The sequence below is a fragment of the Cyanistes caeruleus genome, chromosome 2 (genome assembly GCF_971803275.1).
Source record: "Cyanistes caeruleus chromosome 2, bCyaCae1.hap1.1, whole genome shotgun sequence".
Lineage (NCBI taxonomy): Eukaryota > Metazoa > Chordata > Aves > Passeriformes > Paridae > Cyanistes > Cyanistes caeruleus.
Window position 1 is genome coordinate 55,912,281 of NC_141702.1, and position 18,852 is coordinate 55,931,132.

At 40.2% G+C, this 18,852-nt stretch overlaps 1 protein-coding gene and 1 long non-coding RNA gene across 5 annotated transcripts; one reads left to right on the top strand and one right to left on the bottom strand.

The window, feature by feature from the left end:
* Positions 1 to 925: 925 nt before the first annotated feature.
* On the bottom strand, positions 926 to 4,558 carry LOC147654830 (uncharacterized). The gene is made up of 2 exons (XR_015283219.1): positions 4,233 to 4,558; positions 926 to 2,848 (listed from the first exon to the last, which is right to left on the bottom strand). It is a non-coding gene; the product is annotated as an uncharacterized LOC147654830 (long non-coding RNA).
* On the top strand, positions 4,435 to 18,852 carry TBPL1 (TATA-box binding protein like 1). Of its 4 annotated transcripts, none has more exons than XM_086877150.1 (7): positions 4,435 to 4,732; positions 10,423 to 10,609; positions 11,239 to 11,321; positions 12,215 to 12,278; positions 13,984 to 14,087; positions 14,180 to 14,274; positions 17,142 to 18,852. In XM_086877150.1, exons 2-7 carry the CDS (start codon positions 10,475 to 10,477, stop codon positions 17,210 to 17,212), a joined length of 552 nt encoding a protein of 183 aa, XP_086733276.1. In that variant the 5' UTR covers positions 4,435 to 4,732; positions 10,423 to 10,474; the 3' UTR covers positions 17,213 to 18,852. The 4 variants fall into 4 exon arrangements, with proteins under 4 accessions (XP_086733276.1, XP_086733277.1, XP_086733278.1 ...); XM_086877151.1 differs by having other exon boundaries at positions 4,464 to 4,925; XM_086877152.1 differs by lacking the exon at positions 4,435 to 4,732 and adding an exon at positions 5,081 to 5,397.

Genomic DNA, 18,852 nt, shown 5'->3' on the forward strand with positions numbered 1-18,852 from the left:
AGCAGCTACAGCAGTTGAGATACTTGATGCCATTTTCTCACCTCAGTCTCATGCTCTTCTCACTTTTTCCTAGATCAAACTGCTTTCTTCTTTTATGGGCCAAAAATTCTTAGTTCCTCTTTGCTATTTGTATCTTATAACTAATATATATGAAGACTAAAAGTCACTAGGAGCAAGAGGCTAAGCTCAAGAACAAACATAACACAAAATATAAGCAATATTATACCCCAAATTATGACCTGAATGAAAACCTCTGTTCATTTGTTACCTAATTCTGCAGTACCTTTTTTACCTGAGTTATGAGTTGCCTGACACCAACATTTGACATATGCCCTCACAGTAGCTCTTTCCCACCATTGCCAATTAGCACCAAGTTAACCTCATCTCAAGATCTGGAACTGAGATATTCCTTAAATCCATGGGAAGAATTCAGACAGCCAGTAGGTGCTGTCTGTACATGCTTCAACATCATTCTGCTGGCATAGGAAGCAAGCTGGACAAGGGGGAGCAGAGGCCAGCACCCTCAGTTTGGCTACAGATTCAGCACTGCAGGGAAGCTGCTGGGGAATCAATGTTACTATCTTCCCACAAATTTTTCTTCCTCATTTCCCTCACACTCAGTCTTCTAATTCTACTTTCACCATGCTTCTCTTACTGCCAACAAAAGTAAGCATGCATAATATGTAAATACCGTCCAGTCATAGAGGCTGAAACTACAGATATGTATAGAATTATTGTGAAGTTTACTAAACAGAAGTCTCATTCTGAGAGTTTGACTTTTATGTTGAGATACTTCACTGCCATTTTCTTAATATGCTTATTTTATATTAAATAGTATACCTAGCAATATATATTATGCAATATACAGATATACACACTATGCAATATATATACTATATAAAAATGTGACATAAATATTTACATACTATGTAGTAACTGTATTTATCTTTTCTATAAACAAACATATAAAATAATACATATTATAAAATTAAACAAGGTTTAAATATTGTGGAGATGGTATAAGTGCCACTTACATCAGGGAGGAAATTGTTCAACAGCGGCAGCATGAGTTATCATATCATACATCATCAGAGAGGTGTGAGAAAGCACAGCTGAGTTTACTGTTTCACCTGATAAACTAAGCCCTGGAGCAAAGGATTCCCTCCCTGACTGACTTCTTGCTCATTCCCTCATGGCTGCCAGCCTGGGAGATGTCTCATAATTAACCTGCAGTATCATGTTTGCAGCTGATGACCATTTCACACTTGGTCATTTTCATGGAACATCCATGACACTGGTTGCTACTGCATACTTCCTCTTCAAACATGAATACTTTAATGCAATCTTCCACTCAGACACCACAGTACTTACAACACAGCTGCGTAAAACTCTCCAGCTAGCCTTCATTGTGGGCTGCCTCAGGAGGCCATCAAGATTTCTTCTCTCCCTGCTACACTTTCCCATAGTCTACCTTGCACAGGATCTCATCTGATTGAAATTTAATCCTGTAAAAATAAAAATATCCTGATAACCAAGCATTTGTCTGATGAGTGATTTCCTTTTACAGAAACCTGCAGCTACAACTCAATAACATAATGAAATTGCATCTTCATTCAGTCTCACTGCTGTAATTACTGAACTAAAAAACATGTGCAGTGTCCTAATGTTCAGTTGCCTTGTTTTTACTGCACACTTACCAGCAGTCCCAAGCAGCCCACAGTTCCATGCTACAGAATGTCCAAGCACAGAAAACACCCGCCCCACATCTCCATCTCCTTTTTACTTCCCAAACAAGAGATTGCAAAATAAAGGCATAGGAGAATGAAATAATGTAGTAAGGAAGTGACAGTGTCAGAAACGGCCTCTGTGCCTTCTCTGTCTGATGTCATACAGCATCTGGTAATTTAGAACCTCATGAAGATCCAGATCCCTGGCATCTCAGTCATACTAGTGGAGGAAGCCATGGAGACAAGTTAGAGTTGCATGGAAGAATGGAGACCGAGAAGTGGAGAAGGAAAGGAAAGGACAACCAGTTTTGTAAAATATATAGGTATGGAATAAAATTGCAGCACAACTGATAAACTTACAAGTCAAATTAGGTAGGTGCCAAATCACCTTATTTGCATTCCACATTAATGTGATCATAGCTACTTGCTTACATTTGCACATTTTCCAAATATATATCTAAAGAGGAGATCTTCAGAACACGTCGTAGTCTAAACAGGAAGAGCTTAGGCTGACAAAGCAGTCAAAACTTTTAAATGATAAGGGTTCATCTCTTCATCAGCAAGAATAATTTTCTTAACATCCAGGAACGACTGCACTATTCTGAGGAATACGTGCTAGAAAAAGTTATACCCTGAAAACAGCAAGCAAGTGGAGACAGTGATAGTGTGTGCTTGCAGACATTTTGTTTTGAATTTCTGTAGACCTTTATGCTGAAATAAATATAAGCTTAGTCAAAATTCAAGAAAAATCAGGGTTTATAAAGATTTTCTTCATAACTTGCCGATGTGATCAGCTATTCAGAAAAAAATAAATCAGCATCTATTGTGACCTGAAAAAACTGTCAGAGCGAAGACATCACAGCACTCTACCCCACTTAGGCTGTGTAATTGTAACGCCTCAGAGCCTGAAACCCATAAAGAACAAAACCAGCCTCAAGGCACTCTGTGAAAATGCTGGAGATGCAGTGCAGAGTTACTGAACTATGGTAAATTCAGAATCCTGCTTTCCAAAACCTTGCCTTGCTTGCCTCTGCTCGCCCGAAGGCGGTGGATCGCCGTGGATCCGTGTCTGTAGGAAGCCACAGGGTGGCAGCGCTGCCCCATGCCGGTGTGCAGCCAGCCTGGGAAGAGGAAAGAGAAACCACTTAGTCGCAGCTGATTTGAAGTGAGAACTTGAAATACTTATTTTTGACAAGCGAACCTAGCCGTGCATTTCAAGGATTAAAGTGAATCTGGCAGAAGAAAACACGCCAACTCTGAAGAATTTAAAATTTAAATTTCATACTGTTCCTTCTATCCTAATTAAAGCTATTTTGCTACCCCGTCACATAAGCAAAGTACATAATTACAGAACCTCGGTTTCAGAAAATTGTCGATTCAATGAATACTCTGCAGTACACCCATATAAATATACATTTATATAATTTTCTTATAAAGACCAATATTCTTTATAAATCTGAAGTCGACATCTGTTTCATTCGTCAGTCTGGGTGGTGAGTCTTTATAATGGATCACATTGCAGGCACATTCCTGGGCTCCAGTGTGAAGCACAATAGCTTTTCCAAGAGAAAATATAAGCGTAGATGAAAAGCAGTTCATCACAGGCTCTACTCCCTACAGACAGCACAGGTGGGACAGTGTCAGATTTAGAGGATCATCCTGGACAGTGAGAACCAGTGCTACCCAGGCACCTCCATTGTGTCCACGTCCCATTCTGTCTGCCCACTAAGTGTGCACCGTGTGCTCACTTTGCAAGGATAAAACAATCTGCACATTGAAAGAGTGCAAAGCAACAGTCTTACTTTAGTCGTTTTAACTTTAGAATCATAAAAAAAAATGTACCGAGATCCTCGCAGAACTCATGGGACTTGGGCATATTTGAGACTTCTCGGTCACCTGCTCATATCTTTGTTTCACTTGGGGTGAGCAGTCTGCTCATATACCAAATTCCCACAGATTATTGGTGCAGAGTATCTCTTCAGTACCAAATAAAGTCACTTCAAATTAATACTATTATTATTATTATTATTATTATTATTAGTGTTAGTGTTAGTATTAGTATTAGTATTAGTATTAGTATTAGTATTATGACAAGAGGCGGTGACCAGAGCCCTGCTGCAGTGCAGCATGCATGCATGGAGCGGCAATACTGGTGCAGTGCTGTTGCGAGCCCTAATGCCTGCTGTCTCCGGCCAGACCACCGCTGACCACTCGCTTCAGTCAGAGAGCGCGTGTGGAGCGGCCAGGCCACAGACCAAGGGGCGCAGCAAGCTGAAGAGGTGCCAAGGCCGGCGCCCCACAGACAGGCCTGGTCCGTGCCACCGGTGCTCGAGTCTGAGCTGAAAACTGCATCAGCTCCCCAGCGGCTTCGCAGGAAAAGGCGCCGCCTTGGACGAGGCAGCCTGAAGCCTGTTATTAGTTTTACAAGCTTTAGGACACAAGACAGACATGGCAGAAACTGATGCACAGGAAGTTCCAGCTGAACATGAGGAAGGACTTATTTACTGTGTGGGTGACAGAGCACTGGAACAGGCTGTCCAGAGAGGGTGTGGAGTGTCCTTCACTGGAGATACTCAGGAATGATCTGGACACAATCCTGTGCCATGTGCTGTGGGACGACCCTGCCTGAGCAGGGAGGTCGGACCAGATCACCCACTGCGGGAATCACTTGTCCCGCTTTGTGACTCGGTGCGGAGCTGCGCTCCGCGGGCCCGTCCCGGGGCGCTCCGCAGCTCCGGGGCCGGCGGACGACAGCGGAAGCGCTGCAAGCGCGGCCCCCTCCCTCCCTCCTCCCGCCCTCCTCGCTCCCTCCCTCCGCCGCCGTGACTTCCGGCGGCCGCTCTAGCCGCGCCGCGTCTATGCCCGCGGCGCTGGGGGATGTTTATTGTCGCGGGGAGTCGGCCCAGCACCCGGAACGCCGCCGGGCGACCGGCACGCACCGACCGGCACCGCGCTGCGCCCTGTCCCGCCCTGCCCCGACCGCCGCCCGGCCGCCCGCCCGCACGGTAACGGCCGCCGCCCGCCGACGGGCCGCGCTCCTCCTCCTCCTCCTCCTCCTTCTCCTTCTCCTCCTTCTCCTCCTCCTCCCTCCCCCCCTCGCCGCCGTCTCGGGTCCGCGGGCCCGGCCCGGCAGGAGCCGCCGCCGCCGTTGAACCCCCGCCTCCCGCCCCTCTCCGCCGCCGCCGCTGCCCGGCCGAGGTGAGAGAGGCGGCGCGGGGCCTCCCCCGCCTCGCCGCGGCCCTGCCGGTGCCTCCCGCCGCGGTGCCGATCACGCCCGGGGCGGGAGGGTGTGCGTGGCCGGGGCCGCCGGGGCAGGGAGGGGGAGGAAGAGGCAGGGCATCCTGCGGGGGAACGGCCCGTTCCCCGACAAGCCCGGCCGGCCCGCGCCCGGCCCCGAGGGCTTTGTGGCTGCCCCGTGCCCTGCGGCGGCCGATGTCCGCACAAGCCGGCGCTGCCGAGCGGCGGAGCTCGGCGTGGCCAGGCCGCCTCGCTGCCTGCGCTTTGTTTGTGCCGTGCTGGCCGCAGAAGTTTCGGGCTGGGGTTGAGGGGGGAGAAGAAATAGTTGTTGACCGGAGCGTTATGGCACTGTTGCGTGTAGGGCTTTGAGTGAGGTTCCCAGCAGCGGGAATAGGAAGGGTACTCGTGTTTCCTCACCTGGGGCGCGCAAATGGTAAAAATGTTTGACTGAGAGGGGTTGAGAGGCTTATCCGTTGCCTTAAAATACTTTGTTTCAGCTAAACATTTTTACTTTTCTTATGACGTTTCATCATTTTGGAATGGCCACTGAATTTGTTGGTTCAGACTTTCGTCATGCTTATGATGATTTTCCACGTATTATAGCGATCAAAAGGATTCTTCTTAATGCCTGGCATTCAGGTATTCCTAGATGTTCTAAGAGAAAGATGGCACAAACTTGAGTTCAAGTGCATCTTGCTTTGAATATGAATGGGCCTTTTGATGAGAGAAAGATTTGAGGAAAGTGGCGTGTTATGAATTATTTAAAATATGCCTTCTTGTCTTGCTCTATACACTGTTTGGTTTTATTCTTGCAAATGGATTTGTGTTGGATGACCCCAAGGAGATGCAGTAGGCTTATCCAAGAGCAGGACTCAAGTCCTACTTGCTTATGATGTAGCTGATAGTATCACTCTGTGGATGGATCCAATTGAGCAAATCCATGCTTTGATACTGACTTTGCACGTATTTGAAAATTTTCTCCTCCAAAATATAAATAGTCATGACTCTGCAGATCCTGAAAGGTGAGAATAGTAGCTTCAAGATGGCCTTTTGCTTTAGGCACAGTTTAGCTTGCCATTGCAACAGAAAGTAAAAGCATGCCCCACTAGCTCAGTGGCTGGAACTAAGGAAGTTGTTTGGAGCAGAGGATGTTTAGCACAGATGGTAGTAGCTATGTTGCTCTCGGTTTTTGGGGAGTCATTCACCAGCCACTGTGACCATATTGTGTCTAAGGATTCAAGCAGATTTCAGAGGTCTGTCACCTCCAGGGTTTCATATGGACCCCTTTCCTGAGGGGCTAAACACAAGTACATCTAGAATGGAAGGATATAATCGTCTCTCCCCGTTCCTGACAGGCTTTATTTGTTCTCCATTCTTGTATGGAAACGTCCTGTAGAGGTTCATGTTAACTTCTTCAAAGATTCCTTTCAGGCATTAGTTTGACAAATGTCTACTGACACAATAGTGACCAATATCCCTTCAGCTGGGCTGTTGGAATTGTTTGTGGAGTTGGTCAGTTTGTGAACTGCTTTGGAGAAAGGTTAAAAATAACCAGTAAAAGTTGCTTATACTTAGATTGCTGGTGAAAAAGATGTTTATTAAACTGTTCTGACATTAACATAACCATTGTTAGATATCCCCCATCTACCTTTATAGCTCCGAGTTTATTGGATCAGAGGTAGTCAAGAGCTTAAAATAATACTTTGTTTATATATCCCGTCCCAAGTGCCTTTCTTTTTCTTTGATGATGGTGCTGTGGTTGGTTTGGAACTTTCTGAAGACAGAGTGTTGGCTTTTTTAAGGTTGTAACATTTCCGTGCAGGGTGTTTTGTCTTCATGTGTGTTTATAGAGTATCTAAAATAGCATGTCTATGATTCTAACAGTGGATGTAGAGGTAATCCTTTAAGAACTCTAGAGTTCATTCCTCCCTCCAAAATATTTCTTATTCTGTGGAGTTTCTCTAGTTTCAGTAAGATACATCACAGTCTCAAATATCCTTGCATTAGCTTTTTTTGTTTTTATTTTTGTGTTGTCATGCTTAATCTAGCTACTTTTTTTTTTTTCTTCTTTTTTTTTCCCTCTTAGGGTAATATTCCAGATGTATCCCTGAAATCTATGTTGAAAAGAAAGAACAATCTTCTAAAATTTCCCTTTTAAAACAAAATAATGCAAACTTCTGCAGAGATGTATTTAAACTTGTTACCTCTGTCGGGATAAATTGTGTTATCAATGGTGCAAAACAACTTGAAATCAAAGTTAGCTAGTTTCTTGTGTTGGAGAAAGTAAAATGAAGTACATAATTTAAAATAAATGCTGTACATGTAGACAAATTATTTTCAGTTTTAACCTATTATTAATTAACATTAGCTGGCAAAATATCATTTTAGAAATGAGATTTCGACTGCCAAAATTCTACAGTTCAGATGAGAGAAACTTCAAAAAGGGCAAAATTAATCAACAAAACCTAAGCTGAGCTCAATAAAATCAACTTAAGCATTTGCAAATCTAGAACTGGAAAAAAACAGATGTTCAGTTTCTACTCAGGCTCTCTGTTCTGCAAGTGTAACTGCATAAGTATGGAATATAAATAAGCTTATATGTAAGGAACGGTATTTTCCCCATTTTGCAGAAAAGATATGGAAATGCAGAAATTCAGGTTTTGGGAAATAACAATCAGTGCTATGGTAGCGCGTATGAATAGAAGAGAATACAAGAGACAGCTGGGAAAGAGGAGGATCAGAATGTTCCAGCTGGTCATGCTTGCTGGAGATATGTGTAAATAAGAGCAACATCTTTCTTTCTTGGACATTGTTAGACCTTTTTTTGTAAACATGTTCTTTTTTTTATGTAGCCCATGTATTTTTATATTTTAAGAAAGTTTAAGTTGGTTTTGTTCTCATTGTTCCTCTGAATCTGAAGTTATTTAAGGCTTCTGAAAAAAAGGTAACAGGACATCTTCTCTTGTAAGTAAGGTGTGACACATTAAAACGACTGCTTAAATCAAAGATTGTGATGTGCTAACACTTGCTTACTGCTTGGATCACAAGTATCCAAGCTTGGAAACATTTTGATTTACTCAATCTTTCCAAACCATGCCTTGGAAGAGTTTTATGTTTTATTTGTATGCTTCATAGGAAGGTGTGTCTTCAAAATTTTTGCGGTAATATATACAATTTCAAATTAAAAAGGCCCTCCATTAGTATCTGTTGTCTTGAGCTTTCAGAACGTGGCTAATTAAAATGGGGGCACACCACTGTAATCGGTGTAATTTTTCTCCTCTTAACATCTATGCAAGTAGATTGCACTTCTAACCAAGATACATTGTAATTGCTGAAAACATTGTTACTGACAGCTCCACAGCCGCCTTTTTGACTTAATAATAGATCTTTTCTTTTTAAATTGTAATTTTCCTCTCTTTTCAACCACTGTTTCCTTTGTTCTGAGTGAGCACATGACTTTTCTCCTTGGATCTTTTTAAGATAAGCCATGTTTTATGGGGACATTATCATACAATACTATGGTTTGCCTAGATGTTAGCAACCTTTCAATGGTGTTATGCACGACACTGATGTTCTTTCAGAATGTAGAGGCTGAGTGTGCCAGCAGATGCTTGCTGATAATTAGGAGACCTGGGTTCCAGTAAATGAACTCAGCAAGAGCCAGGAGTTGAGGCCAGGGTGGAAAACAAATGCCTCTCTGAAGATGCCATGGGTTCCAGCTCCATGCTGGCCCTGCCTGCATGCCATTCAAAATCTGCACATGTGCTATCTTTGGATCTGGTGCCATAAATTACTTGCCCAATCTGTAGTAGTCCATCAAAACCAGATGGAATAAGTAATTTCTAACTTTGAGGATTCATGTAATTTTTGGTTCAATAAAAAAGATTAAAAGAAGGATCTGGGAGTACTAATTAGTTACTGTTTGTTCTCTTCTTTGCCTGCATTCCCTCCACCCCCACATGTAACCTTTGGTTTTTCTGTTTTCCTCTTGCTGTTTCTTCATCTCTTTTCTGTATTATCATTCATCTTGCCTTTTCTTGTATTGGACAAGCCAACAATTACAGAATAATTCTTTCAGCAGGGAACAAGCTGCAGAGTGTAAGCAGTAACCACCACAGCAGCTGACCCAGTATGCTATGCACATCTGCCACGTAGTTTGTTACTTCTGTGTTGTCAGAGAGTGATAGTCAAAGATGCACCTTGAGTTCGTGATTACAGATTATAACATAATGTTTAGGAAGGCACAGTCAGATGAAAGTACTGACAATAACATTAATGTTGTATATTGAAGATTTCTGACATAGAATTTAAGGCAAAAACATTTAAAGCTATATAAATACATCATAGTCTGTTAGGTTTGTTATTGTTCTTAATGCACAGTGTCCTGCTTCTCCCATGGCAATGACCATGTGGAGCATTTCACATATGTGACAGTTTTTCTTTGATTTGGTTCTTTGCTTTTCTTTTTGTTTATTTTGGATGAAACACTGCTAAAATGCTTATATAAGTCCGTTTCACTGTATACCAATGATTTTGCTCTTGTCCCTTCGCATTTCTTCACCTGAGATCTGTTTGAGATGCCTGCTGTCTTGGCTTTGTATGGTTACAGAAGAGATGTTGGGCTGAGATGAGTGGTAGCCCAGCTGCCAATGTTAGGATTCTCTTTCCTAGCTGAGGTGTGTTGTGAGGAATGTCATCTTTGGTGTGCGTGGGCAACCTGGATGCTTCCTGGTGCCCTAGGTTTGCAATGCGTGCACTGGGCAGCCATGCTGTGCCTTCACAGTTAGCTGTGCTTTTCCTCAGAAACATTCTGTCTCACTCTGCCCCTACAGTGCCTTCCTGTGGGTCAGCCCAGGCTGGTGCTGCCACCAGGACACTTTGTATAGTTTGCTTTAAGCTGTTGTTGGGAGAGATAGGCCAAGAGTGCTGGATGAAGATGGGAAAGCTGTGGTAACAGGCTGTCTACAGACTGCAGTTTGTGTAACCAGTGTTAGTTCAAAGTTATTCATAGGCTCATCCATTCCAACACAAATGTCAAACTATTCAGAATTATCAATTTTAGCAGCCACAGAAGTGTATTTTCCTGAGGTGTCTAATGACATCCTCAAACGACCTGAGGAAAGATTATCCACTGGAGCTATGGAAGAAGTTTCAGTAATCTTTACAGTGTCTTAATATACTTAGTAAGAATTGTAACATATTTAACCAGCAATTTAAAATACTCTTATATATGTGTATATGCACTTCATTTCTGTTAAGTCTGGCAACATAGCTTTGAACAAATTACCTCCTATTTTCTAGCACAAAGGATGCAGACCTCCCGCTCCACGCACATTGTTAAACGAGTCAGAGTGTAGGGACTTCTGCTTCCTGTCTCTTTTAAGGGGCAAATGTATACAATGGCATTGATAGGCAATTTTCTATTTGTATGTTTAATTTTATCATTTTTGCTTCTCAGGATGTGATCTTCGTGGTGAGCTGGTGGGAAAACTGAGTTGTAAATCACCCCAATGGATGCGGACAGTGATGTTGCACTGGACATTTTAATCACAAATGTAGTGTGTGTTTTTAGAACAAGATGCCATTTAAACTTGAGGAAGATTGCATTAGAGGGAGCAAATGTGATATACAAGCGTGATGTTGGGGTAAGAGATTCAGCATATCTCAATTATCTGTTCATAGAAATGTTCTTTAAGTTAAACATTATTCTGCCTAATACCTGTGTATGGTGGATAGAGAAAAGCAGAATTTTCTTTCTCTATTTCTCTTGCTGTAGTTATTTAGTCACTAATACACTACTTGTACAGTAATGGGAGTGATGAAATGCTGTCTCAGGAGACAGCTCCTGGTGAGGTGAATATTGTGTACAAGGAATGTGAGGAGGCCTTTTACACCTCAAGGTCTGTTTTTCCTCCCCAAAATTTGATGGCTGTGTCAAGAAAATATATCTTGATAAGGAGTCAGCAATATCAAAACACTGTAATAAGAAAATAATCTGCATGATGCTTGTAGTTTTCAGCTTTTTATTCAGTGAAAAATGTCTTCATTTAATCTATTTAGTGTACACTGAAACGTTGGCTATTTCATGCTTATTTTGCTCTTCTCAGGAGCTAGGGTTTTTTAATTACTGAAAGAGATGGAGCAGTTCAAGCCTACCAAAACTAAAGGGGGTTTTAGTGTAACCTTAGTTGATTTGGGTAACTGTTTTTGGTTTTTTTTCCAGTATGAAATTGAATTACTGCTAATTTCCAATTTTTCTACTTTTCTTTTTTAGAAGGTTTTAATGAAGCTTAGGAAACCTAGGATTACGGCCACAATTTGGTCCTCAGGAAAAGTTATTTGCACAGGAGCCACAAGGTGAGTTCCTGAAGATTCTTTCTCTAGCTCTAAATCCTTGTGTATTTTGAAACACAGCATTGTAAATGACGAAGAGGTGGTACTTGCTGCTGCTTAGATTGGCTCACACTGGATCACATGTAGACCCTTTTCAAGCTATGTATTTGGGCAGAAGTTTTCCATGTGAAGTGTTTGCCTTAGAAAGTGTTGAAATCTTAAACATCAGTTTAGCCTTCTTGGGGGAGCAGCAGGGAAAGCTGTCTTATTAAGAAAATCCTAAAGAGATTTGAGGAGCCTTTAAGGATTCTATGTGTTTAGCTAGAAGCTGAGACTTGGGAAGGGATGACCTTTCCTGAGGATATCTCTTTATTTTTTCACAAAACCCCACCTGAATTTAATCAAGTTTTACAGTGTTGAGGGACTGGAAAAAAGCAAAAGCAGACTCAGTTCAGATACATCTGACACTCACTAAACTCTTAAGAGCTAAATTCCTTTAAGATATGTTTGCATTTCAAAGTAAGGATAAGGTAAGGTAAAATAGTAAATTTGCATACTTTCTGTGTATGATCTCTGTTCCAAAATTAAAGAGGATTGTTCAGGATGTTAGCTCCAGACTACCCATAACCTTATTTATCTGTTAAGGGTACTTAAAATCATGTATGATTATAACATGTCTCTCACTTCAGCTGGGACCAAGTGCCAAGATACTCTTTAAACAAGGTATGAAGCATTGGAATGTCTATCTAGTTAAAATACTTAGAGTAGGATGAAGTGAAGGCTGTCCATGAGATCATGGTTGATGTGCTACATTATATAATGGTTCATTTTGTCATCTGAGTAGCTGTTGTGGTGTGTGTGCACAGCTATACGCTCTATTTCTGTTGATGTTAGATCTTTTTCTTTCTCCTTTATAGTGAAGAAGAAGCTAAATTTGGTGCCAGACGACTCGCTCGTAGTCTACAGAAACTAGGTTTTCAGGTAATTCTGATGAAAAAGGACTTGCACGACTCAAGCAATGCTGGTAGTTAATTTTTTAGAAAGAAACAAAGAAGAGGGAGCATAATGATTTAGCAGTTAATGTGTTTTCACTCAGATGCCCTTTTTCTGTCAGAATACATTTTCCAGATGCTGGTTAAAGAGAAGCTGTTTTGTTTTGTGGATTTGAGTTTTGTTTGGCAGCTCAGAGCAGTGCTTCTTCACTGGATAATGAACAACAAAATTTGTTTAATATGTGAACCACCCACAGATGAGTCTTAGATAGAATTTACAATATCTCAAAAGATTTATTTGGAAAATGCTGAAACTTTACTGTAATTTGAACGTAATTTTCACTCACCACTGATGGAATAGCAGATATATTTCCATCTTAATAAGGGCAAGTTTGAGCCTTTTAAATTAAAGAGGAAGGAAAAAAAAGTGCTCCTGCACTGTCATGTTGCACAGCTGGAAATAAGCCAAATAAAATACTTGGGACAGGAAACATCCTCTTTTATCTGGGTTTGGGTTAACATTACCAGTCAGGAACACCACTTGCATTTCACAGTAAGGGTTGAAAAACAGCAACATGGACCACTTAAGTGCTCTAAAACTTCCTGATAGTCTGTTCTGCTATTTACACACAGGTTCAGTTTAGGGACGGACAATTAAATAGTCACAGTAGCTGTCATTTTCAGGGAGAAACTACTTTTGATTATAGCACATAAAGGCAGTGGTGGCAGTCTGGTAATGCTGCATCAGACCCCAGCAAAATGTGACACTCATACTGTCACAAATGTGTACTTTGGACCCAGCCCTCTAAAGCTGGAATGGACTATTAAGTTAGTGAGGTTCACAGTACTTCCAGGGTGGACACACCAACTTTTGGCATAAAGTGAGCAGCTTATATTTGAAGATTAAGTTGATTTAAGGCTAAGTCGCTTCTTTCTAATATCTTTCTAAAAAGTATAGATTGAAGAAGAATGACCATTTAAAGTTTAGGCAATCTCAGAAAATGAGCAAAAGTTTCCCCGGTGACACTGCCAACACTGACCTCTCAGCAGTGCAGTTTCATTATATAGCAGTTGTCTTTTGGCTATTTTGTTGTCATCTAAAGTGTCTGTGGTAAAGAATAATTGAAAGTTATTCAAGTTGTTTGAGTTGGGTTTTAGAAAATTGCAGGGTAGAAAACCAGTTTGCTCTTCTGGCCACTGGACACTTAAAGCAAAACAGTTGTCAGCTTTTTTCTTATTCTTAGCTTTAATGGAGATGGTGTATAGCAACAAGGCATTAAAGAAGTTCCCAACAATATTTAAGCTTTGTCTCTGCTTACTTTGATGCTCCATGAGCTGTTAAATTTAGTTTCTTTTGAGTGGGGAGGTGTTTAGTACAGCAGTTTGAGTTGTTTCTGTGTCTCATCCTTAAACTGTACTGTAACCATACTGCTGTAGTGACCATGATACAGCTGTGAGGTATCTAGTTCAGCAGTTACTCTACCACAGAAGGATATAAATGTAAATGTAAATGATCTGAGTCCATTAACTACTCTTTAGATGCCTATTAGAAAGGCATCAGTCTCAAGGTTCTAATTTTGACTCATCAAAATATTCAAAGTAGTATCCTTGTCTTCTTATTTTTTTGTAACCCATGCATCTGACTTGCTGTAAAGTAAATTTCTAATGTCTTTTTTTCCCTTTCTTTTGAAAAGGTAATTTTCACAGATTTTAAAGTTGTGAATGTTTTAGCAGTGTGCAACATGCCCTTTGAGATCAGATTGCCAGAATTTACGAAGAATAACAGACCTCATGCGAGGTACGTAAGATTTTTAAGAATTTTCATCCTTTCTTAAGCTTTTACTTTTCAGTTCTAGATCTCTCTTTTTTACTTTTCATTTTGTTTTCTAGTTATGAACCAGAACTTCATCCTGCCGTGTGTTACAGAATAAAATCTCTCAGAGCTACCTTACAGATTTTTTCCACAGGCAGTATCACAGTTACAGGTATTTTAATGTCAAAAAATAAATATTTAACTTGTTGGGAATATTTAACTTTAGAGCCAGTAGGTTTGGGAAAGCAAGATGTTTAAAAGAGTCAAAAGATAATGTTGAAAATATTTAGTTTCCCCATGCTAGCACCTAGTTTGTTTTTGAGTGAAAGTGCCAGAAGAGTTGTAGGGCAAGTGTTATTATTGATAGGTTCAAAAAATTAGTTAGACTGAATGTACACAGTCTGTTTTTTCAATGAAACCAAAAGTAAGATAGCACTTAAGAGTGTGAGTAATTATTGTTTCTTTAAATACTTGAATTTTCTTCTTTCTTTTCTTCGGTTTGTAGAGGTGTTAATTACACTGCATTTAGCATTAACATCCCTTTCATAAATACATATTTCCAAACTGCAGATTTATGGAAACTCAAAGGTATAGCATAGCATTTTGTCATAAACAAAGCTGACCAATATGCCCAGTTCTTCAGACTTGTGCTCTCTTCTGTTGAAGCTTAGCTAGGAGAACCACCACTGAATCATTGGCATCAGTGATTTTTCCCATGTAATCAGAGACATGATTGTCCTGGGTCTTGGAGAGGCCATGCCATTTTTTCCTCTCTCTTCATCGTTTTCATTTTTCATTCTCTTTTTTGTTTGCTTGTGAGATGTCTACCACTGGTGTCCAGGTACAAGAAGTCAGGTTTTTGCTACAGAGCCAAAAAAATCATTGTTTATCACTATAGCAAGAATTATTCTTGCAGTTGTTAGAGCTCAGCTACTGGTTCAGAGGCTGGGTAAGGATTTTTTTTTTTCCACATCTTAATTCCTTAACAAATTACTGTGTTTATGCAGAATATTTCCCACAAGATATTGGAAGCAGTGTTTTCTAGAGAACCAAAGTTCCATCAGATTCAGTAATCTAAAAATGAAGGGCTAAAAAGTATTTCAAGATTACAGTATATGTTCAGAAGAGTGCAACTGGTCTAGCCAAAACTAGAAACTAAATTTGAAATAAAGAAGCCTTAGTATCACTGCAGTAATAAAAAGCCCTCAGCATGTCTTGTCAGCCTCCTAATGAGATTTAGCTTCTCCGTAAGATTCTTATTACTTCGTTGCTTACAAAATCACTTTCATATTTTCAGAATTTTCCTTTCAAATAGGAAGGTAAATACGTTAAACATAGAAGTTTTGCATCCTTCTAGTTTAGTTGTTGCAGTGAGTTTGAAAAATTAACTCAGACCTCTATTGATCTTGTAGGCTTCTGCCTTGCCTTTCTTCTAGAGGAAAAAAATTGTCCAGAGTCTCACACTTCTTATTCTAAAAATGTTTTAAATTGCTTTTCAGCCTTGGTGCACTTCTTCTCAAGTGGGTTCAGATGAGGTTTCTTTTAACGATTCCTGTTTTCTGTAGTACTAGTACTTGTAATACCTCTGACTCAGAGAATTTTATTTGAGATACATAATTAGAAATGTTACAAAAAACCCAGGAAGGTGGGTTCTTTTCATGGGACAAGCATAAGAAGATTTTGTTAACTTTTGTAAAAGATAATAAAAATCACTAGTATGTAATAGAAAGAAGTATTGTTTCTTTGACTCCAAAATGAGAAATGAGGGGGTTGTTTAGGGGGGTTGTGTTATTTTGTTTCATTTTTTCCTTCTCTTATATGCCATAGAATGATAATCCAGTTTTTACATCTCTTCAGCCTTAGAGAGAGTAGCATTTTTTTCTGGAACTATTTGCCTACTGTAGTCTCACTTTTTGAAGGCTTCTCCTTTCCTGAGAACTTTCTTTTCTAATAGCAGCCAAATTTAAGGAGGGTGCAGTATCTACCCAGAAGACAAGTATCTTTCACCAGGCTTGTTTTGGCTGAGTGCGTCACTCAACCAGCTTGAAAATACAGGAAGAATCCTATTCTTGTCCATTTGCATTCTGACTGAGCACATGAAACAGTAATTACTTAACTAACTTATGACTGAGTTTTGTTTTTGGGAGTCATTTCAAACCTTTCTCTATACTTGGAAGAAACTTTTGAAGTCTAAAGTGGGGTTACAAAAACCCTGAGCTCCTACTCATTAAAGTATGCGAGAAATTTCTGTTATCCTTTATCTGCATCACCAAGCTTCTATCCAGAATTAGTATCTTCTGGCATGTTACTGCTCACTTCTTTGCAGTCTTAATTTTTCATTGCATAAAGTGGTCTGGTACCACCAGAAAGCATTGCTAGGTCACTTATCCTTTTCTTTGCCTGGGTACTCGTAGATCATGTTAGATAACCTTCATATGCGTCATCCTGAGACGATAAAACGATTCCCTGGCTTGCCGGTTTTGTCCTGAGATCAATGATGAAGCTATTTGCAAAACCAGGGATAGAGAGTAATAGTCTATAATTTTCAAACCTAAAATAACCTTGCTTGAAATGTTAACTTCAGTTAAACCCAGCATTATTTAACTAGCTTTTGTTGGTAGGTTTTTAAAATGAGCTAAAAGTGGCTAGGCTTGAAGAAACACAAATTCCTAGAAGATTGACATAAGTAAAGTAACTTATTTTACCTCTGCCACTCAGCCTCTTCTTTGGGCTGTTTAAGCCAGTAAATTGAAAAACAGCCATGTTGTTATGAAATTAAATGACACTATTATTTAATTGTAATCTATCCATTGACAAATGTAGGACATCTTGAAGATTTACTCACAAGAAGATACTTTCACGTGAAGAGAAAAACTTTGTTAAGTTAGGAGAAATGGGGGAGAACTTGTTGTCTGTGGTATGAAGTTGTGATTGCTAATAATACTAGTTTTTTTTTAAAGATTCTGTTGTTTTAATTTCTGATTCCCTGATTTTTCTCTTCCTACTGCCTTTTTTTTTTTTTTTTTAATTGTGTCTCAGGGCCAAACGTAAAGGCTGTTGCCAGTGCTGTTGAACAGATTTATCCATTCGTGTTTGAAAGCAGGAAATAAATTTTGTAATTCACCACTTGATGGTTAGGTTCCCTAACCGAGCACCTTCAAAGACTGCTGCACATTGGACTAAAAGCAAAAAGGAAAACTGGACCAACCATAGCAGAGGAATACAGACTCTTTTACTTGCTCGTGGCTACAGTATAGACTCCAGTTCTTTTGGATTTTACTCTTAACAGTGCTGTATTGTAAAAACGGAAGTTTACAAGATATGAAATTGCTGCTTTTAAAAAGACATTCTATTTATTTTTGCAGTAATTTCTGTGTATTCATAAGCAAAGCTGTCACGATGTGCACTACTTTTAAGACCTTTTTTTTTTTTTTTTTAGCTTGAGCTTGTGTTTTATTTGTGAATAGTCTTTTACATTTTTGTATGCTGAATATTGGGCACCAAAGAAGCTGTAAAAGTTACCTTTTTCACCTGATGAATGTGCACAAATAAAAGTTTGGAAAATATTTCTCTTCATACCTGTTCTGTTATATTCCTTCCCTTTTTATATTACAATTTAAATTGTATAGTTGCAAATTAATTTGAAACAATGTAAGAATAGTCTCTTGCTGATACCTTCTGTTTCTGTTTGTAGTATGTGTAAAACTTTGTGCGTGGGTTAGATTGAAATCTATAGTAGTTACGTATGTTTATCTGAGGATGAAATTTGGTTTGTTCCCAGTTCTCTTAACTACATGCCAGACTTCAAGTATTTTCTTGTTGTTACATGAAGAGAAGACATTTCTAAATATAAATGTCTACAGCAAGTGTTTTCCTGTAGATGAATTGTAGAATACGCTGAGTTGGAAGGGACCCATCAGGATCACCGAGTCCAACTCCTGGCCCTGCACAGGACACCCCAGGAGTCACACCATGTGCCTGAGAGCATTGTCCAAACACTTCTTGAACTCTGTCAGGCTTGGTGCTGTCACCACTGCCCTGGGGAGCCTGTTCCAGTGCCCAGCCACCCTCTGAGTGAGAAGCTTCTTCCTGATACCTGTACTAAACCTCCTCTGGCTCAGCTTCATGCTGTTTCCTCAAGTCCTCTCACTGGCCACAAGAGTGAAGAGATCGGTACCTGCCCTTCTGCTTCCCCTCCTGAGGATGTTGAAGACCACAATGGGGTCTGTCCTCAGTCTCCTCTTCTCCAAGCTGAACAAACCAAGTGACCTCAGCCCCTCCTCATAAGGCTTCCCCTCCAGACCCTTCACCATCCTTGTGGCTCTCCCTTGGACGCTTTCTGATAGCTCAATTACATTATCAATTTATGAAGCTACTGTAGAAAAAACAACTGCCTTGTCCACCTACTCAATGCAAACGAAAAAAAATTAAATGTGAACTTCAGGAAAATTGTGCTTCAACTGGAGAAGATGATGTGGTCACTCTAATCCAGCCCCAGCCTATTTCTGAATGATTAACACAGACCTTTTCTACACTCTTCTTACTGTATACTGTTTTGATGACAGGAGCTGCCAACAAGCAATGAAGCTTGATTCTGGCATGTATTATTATTATTGGTATTAATCTTGGACTTGGAAGCCAGTAGATGTTTCTCTCAATAAGTGCACATTTGAAGCAGAAGAGAGGTGAATGCTTAAAAGTAACTGCAAATGCTACTTTTAAAAAGATACAATAAATATGTATAAATGTA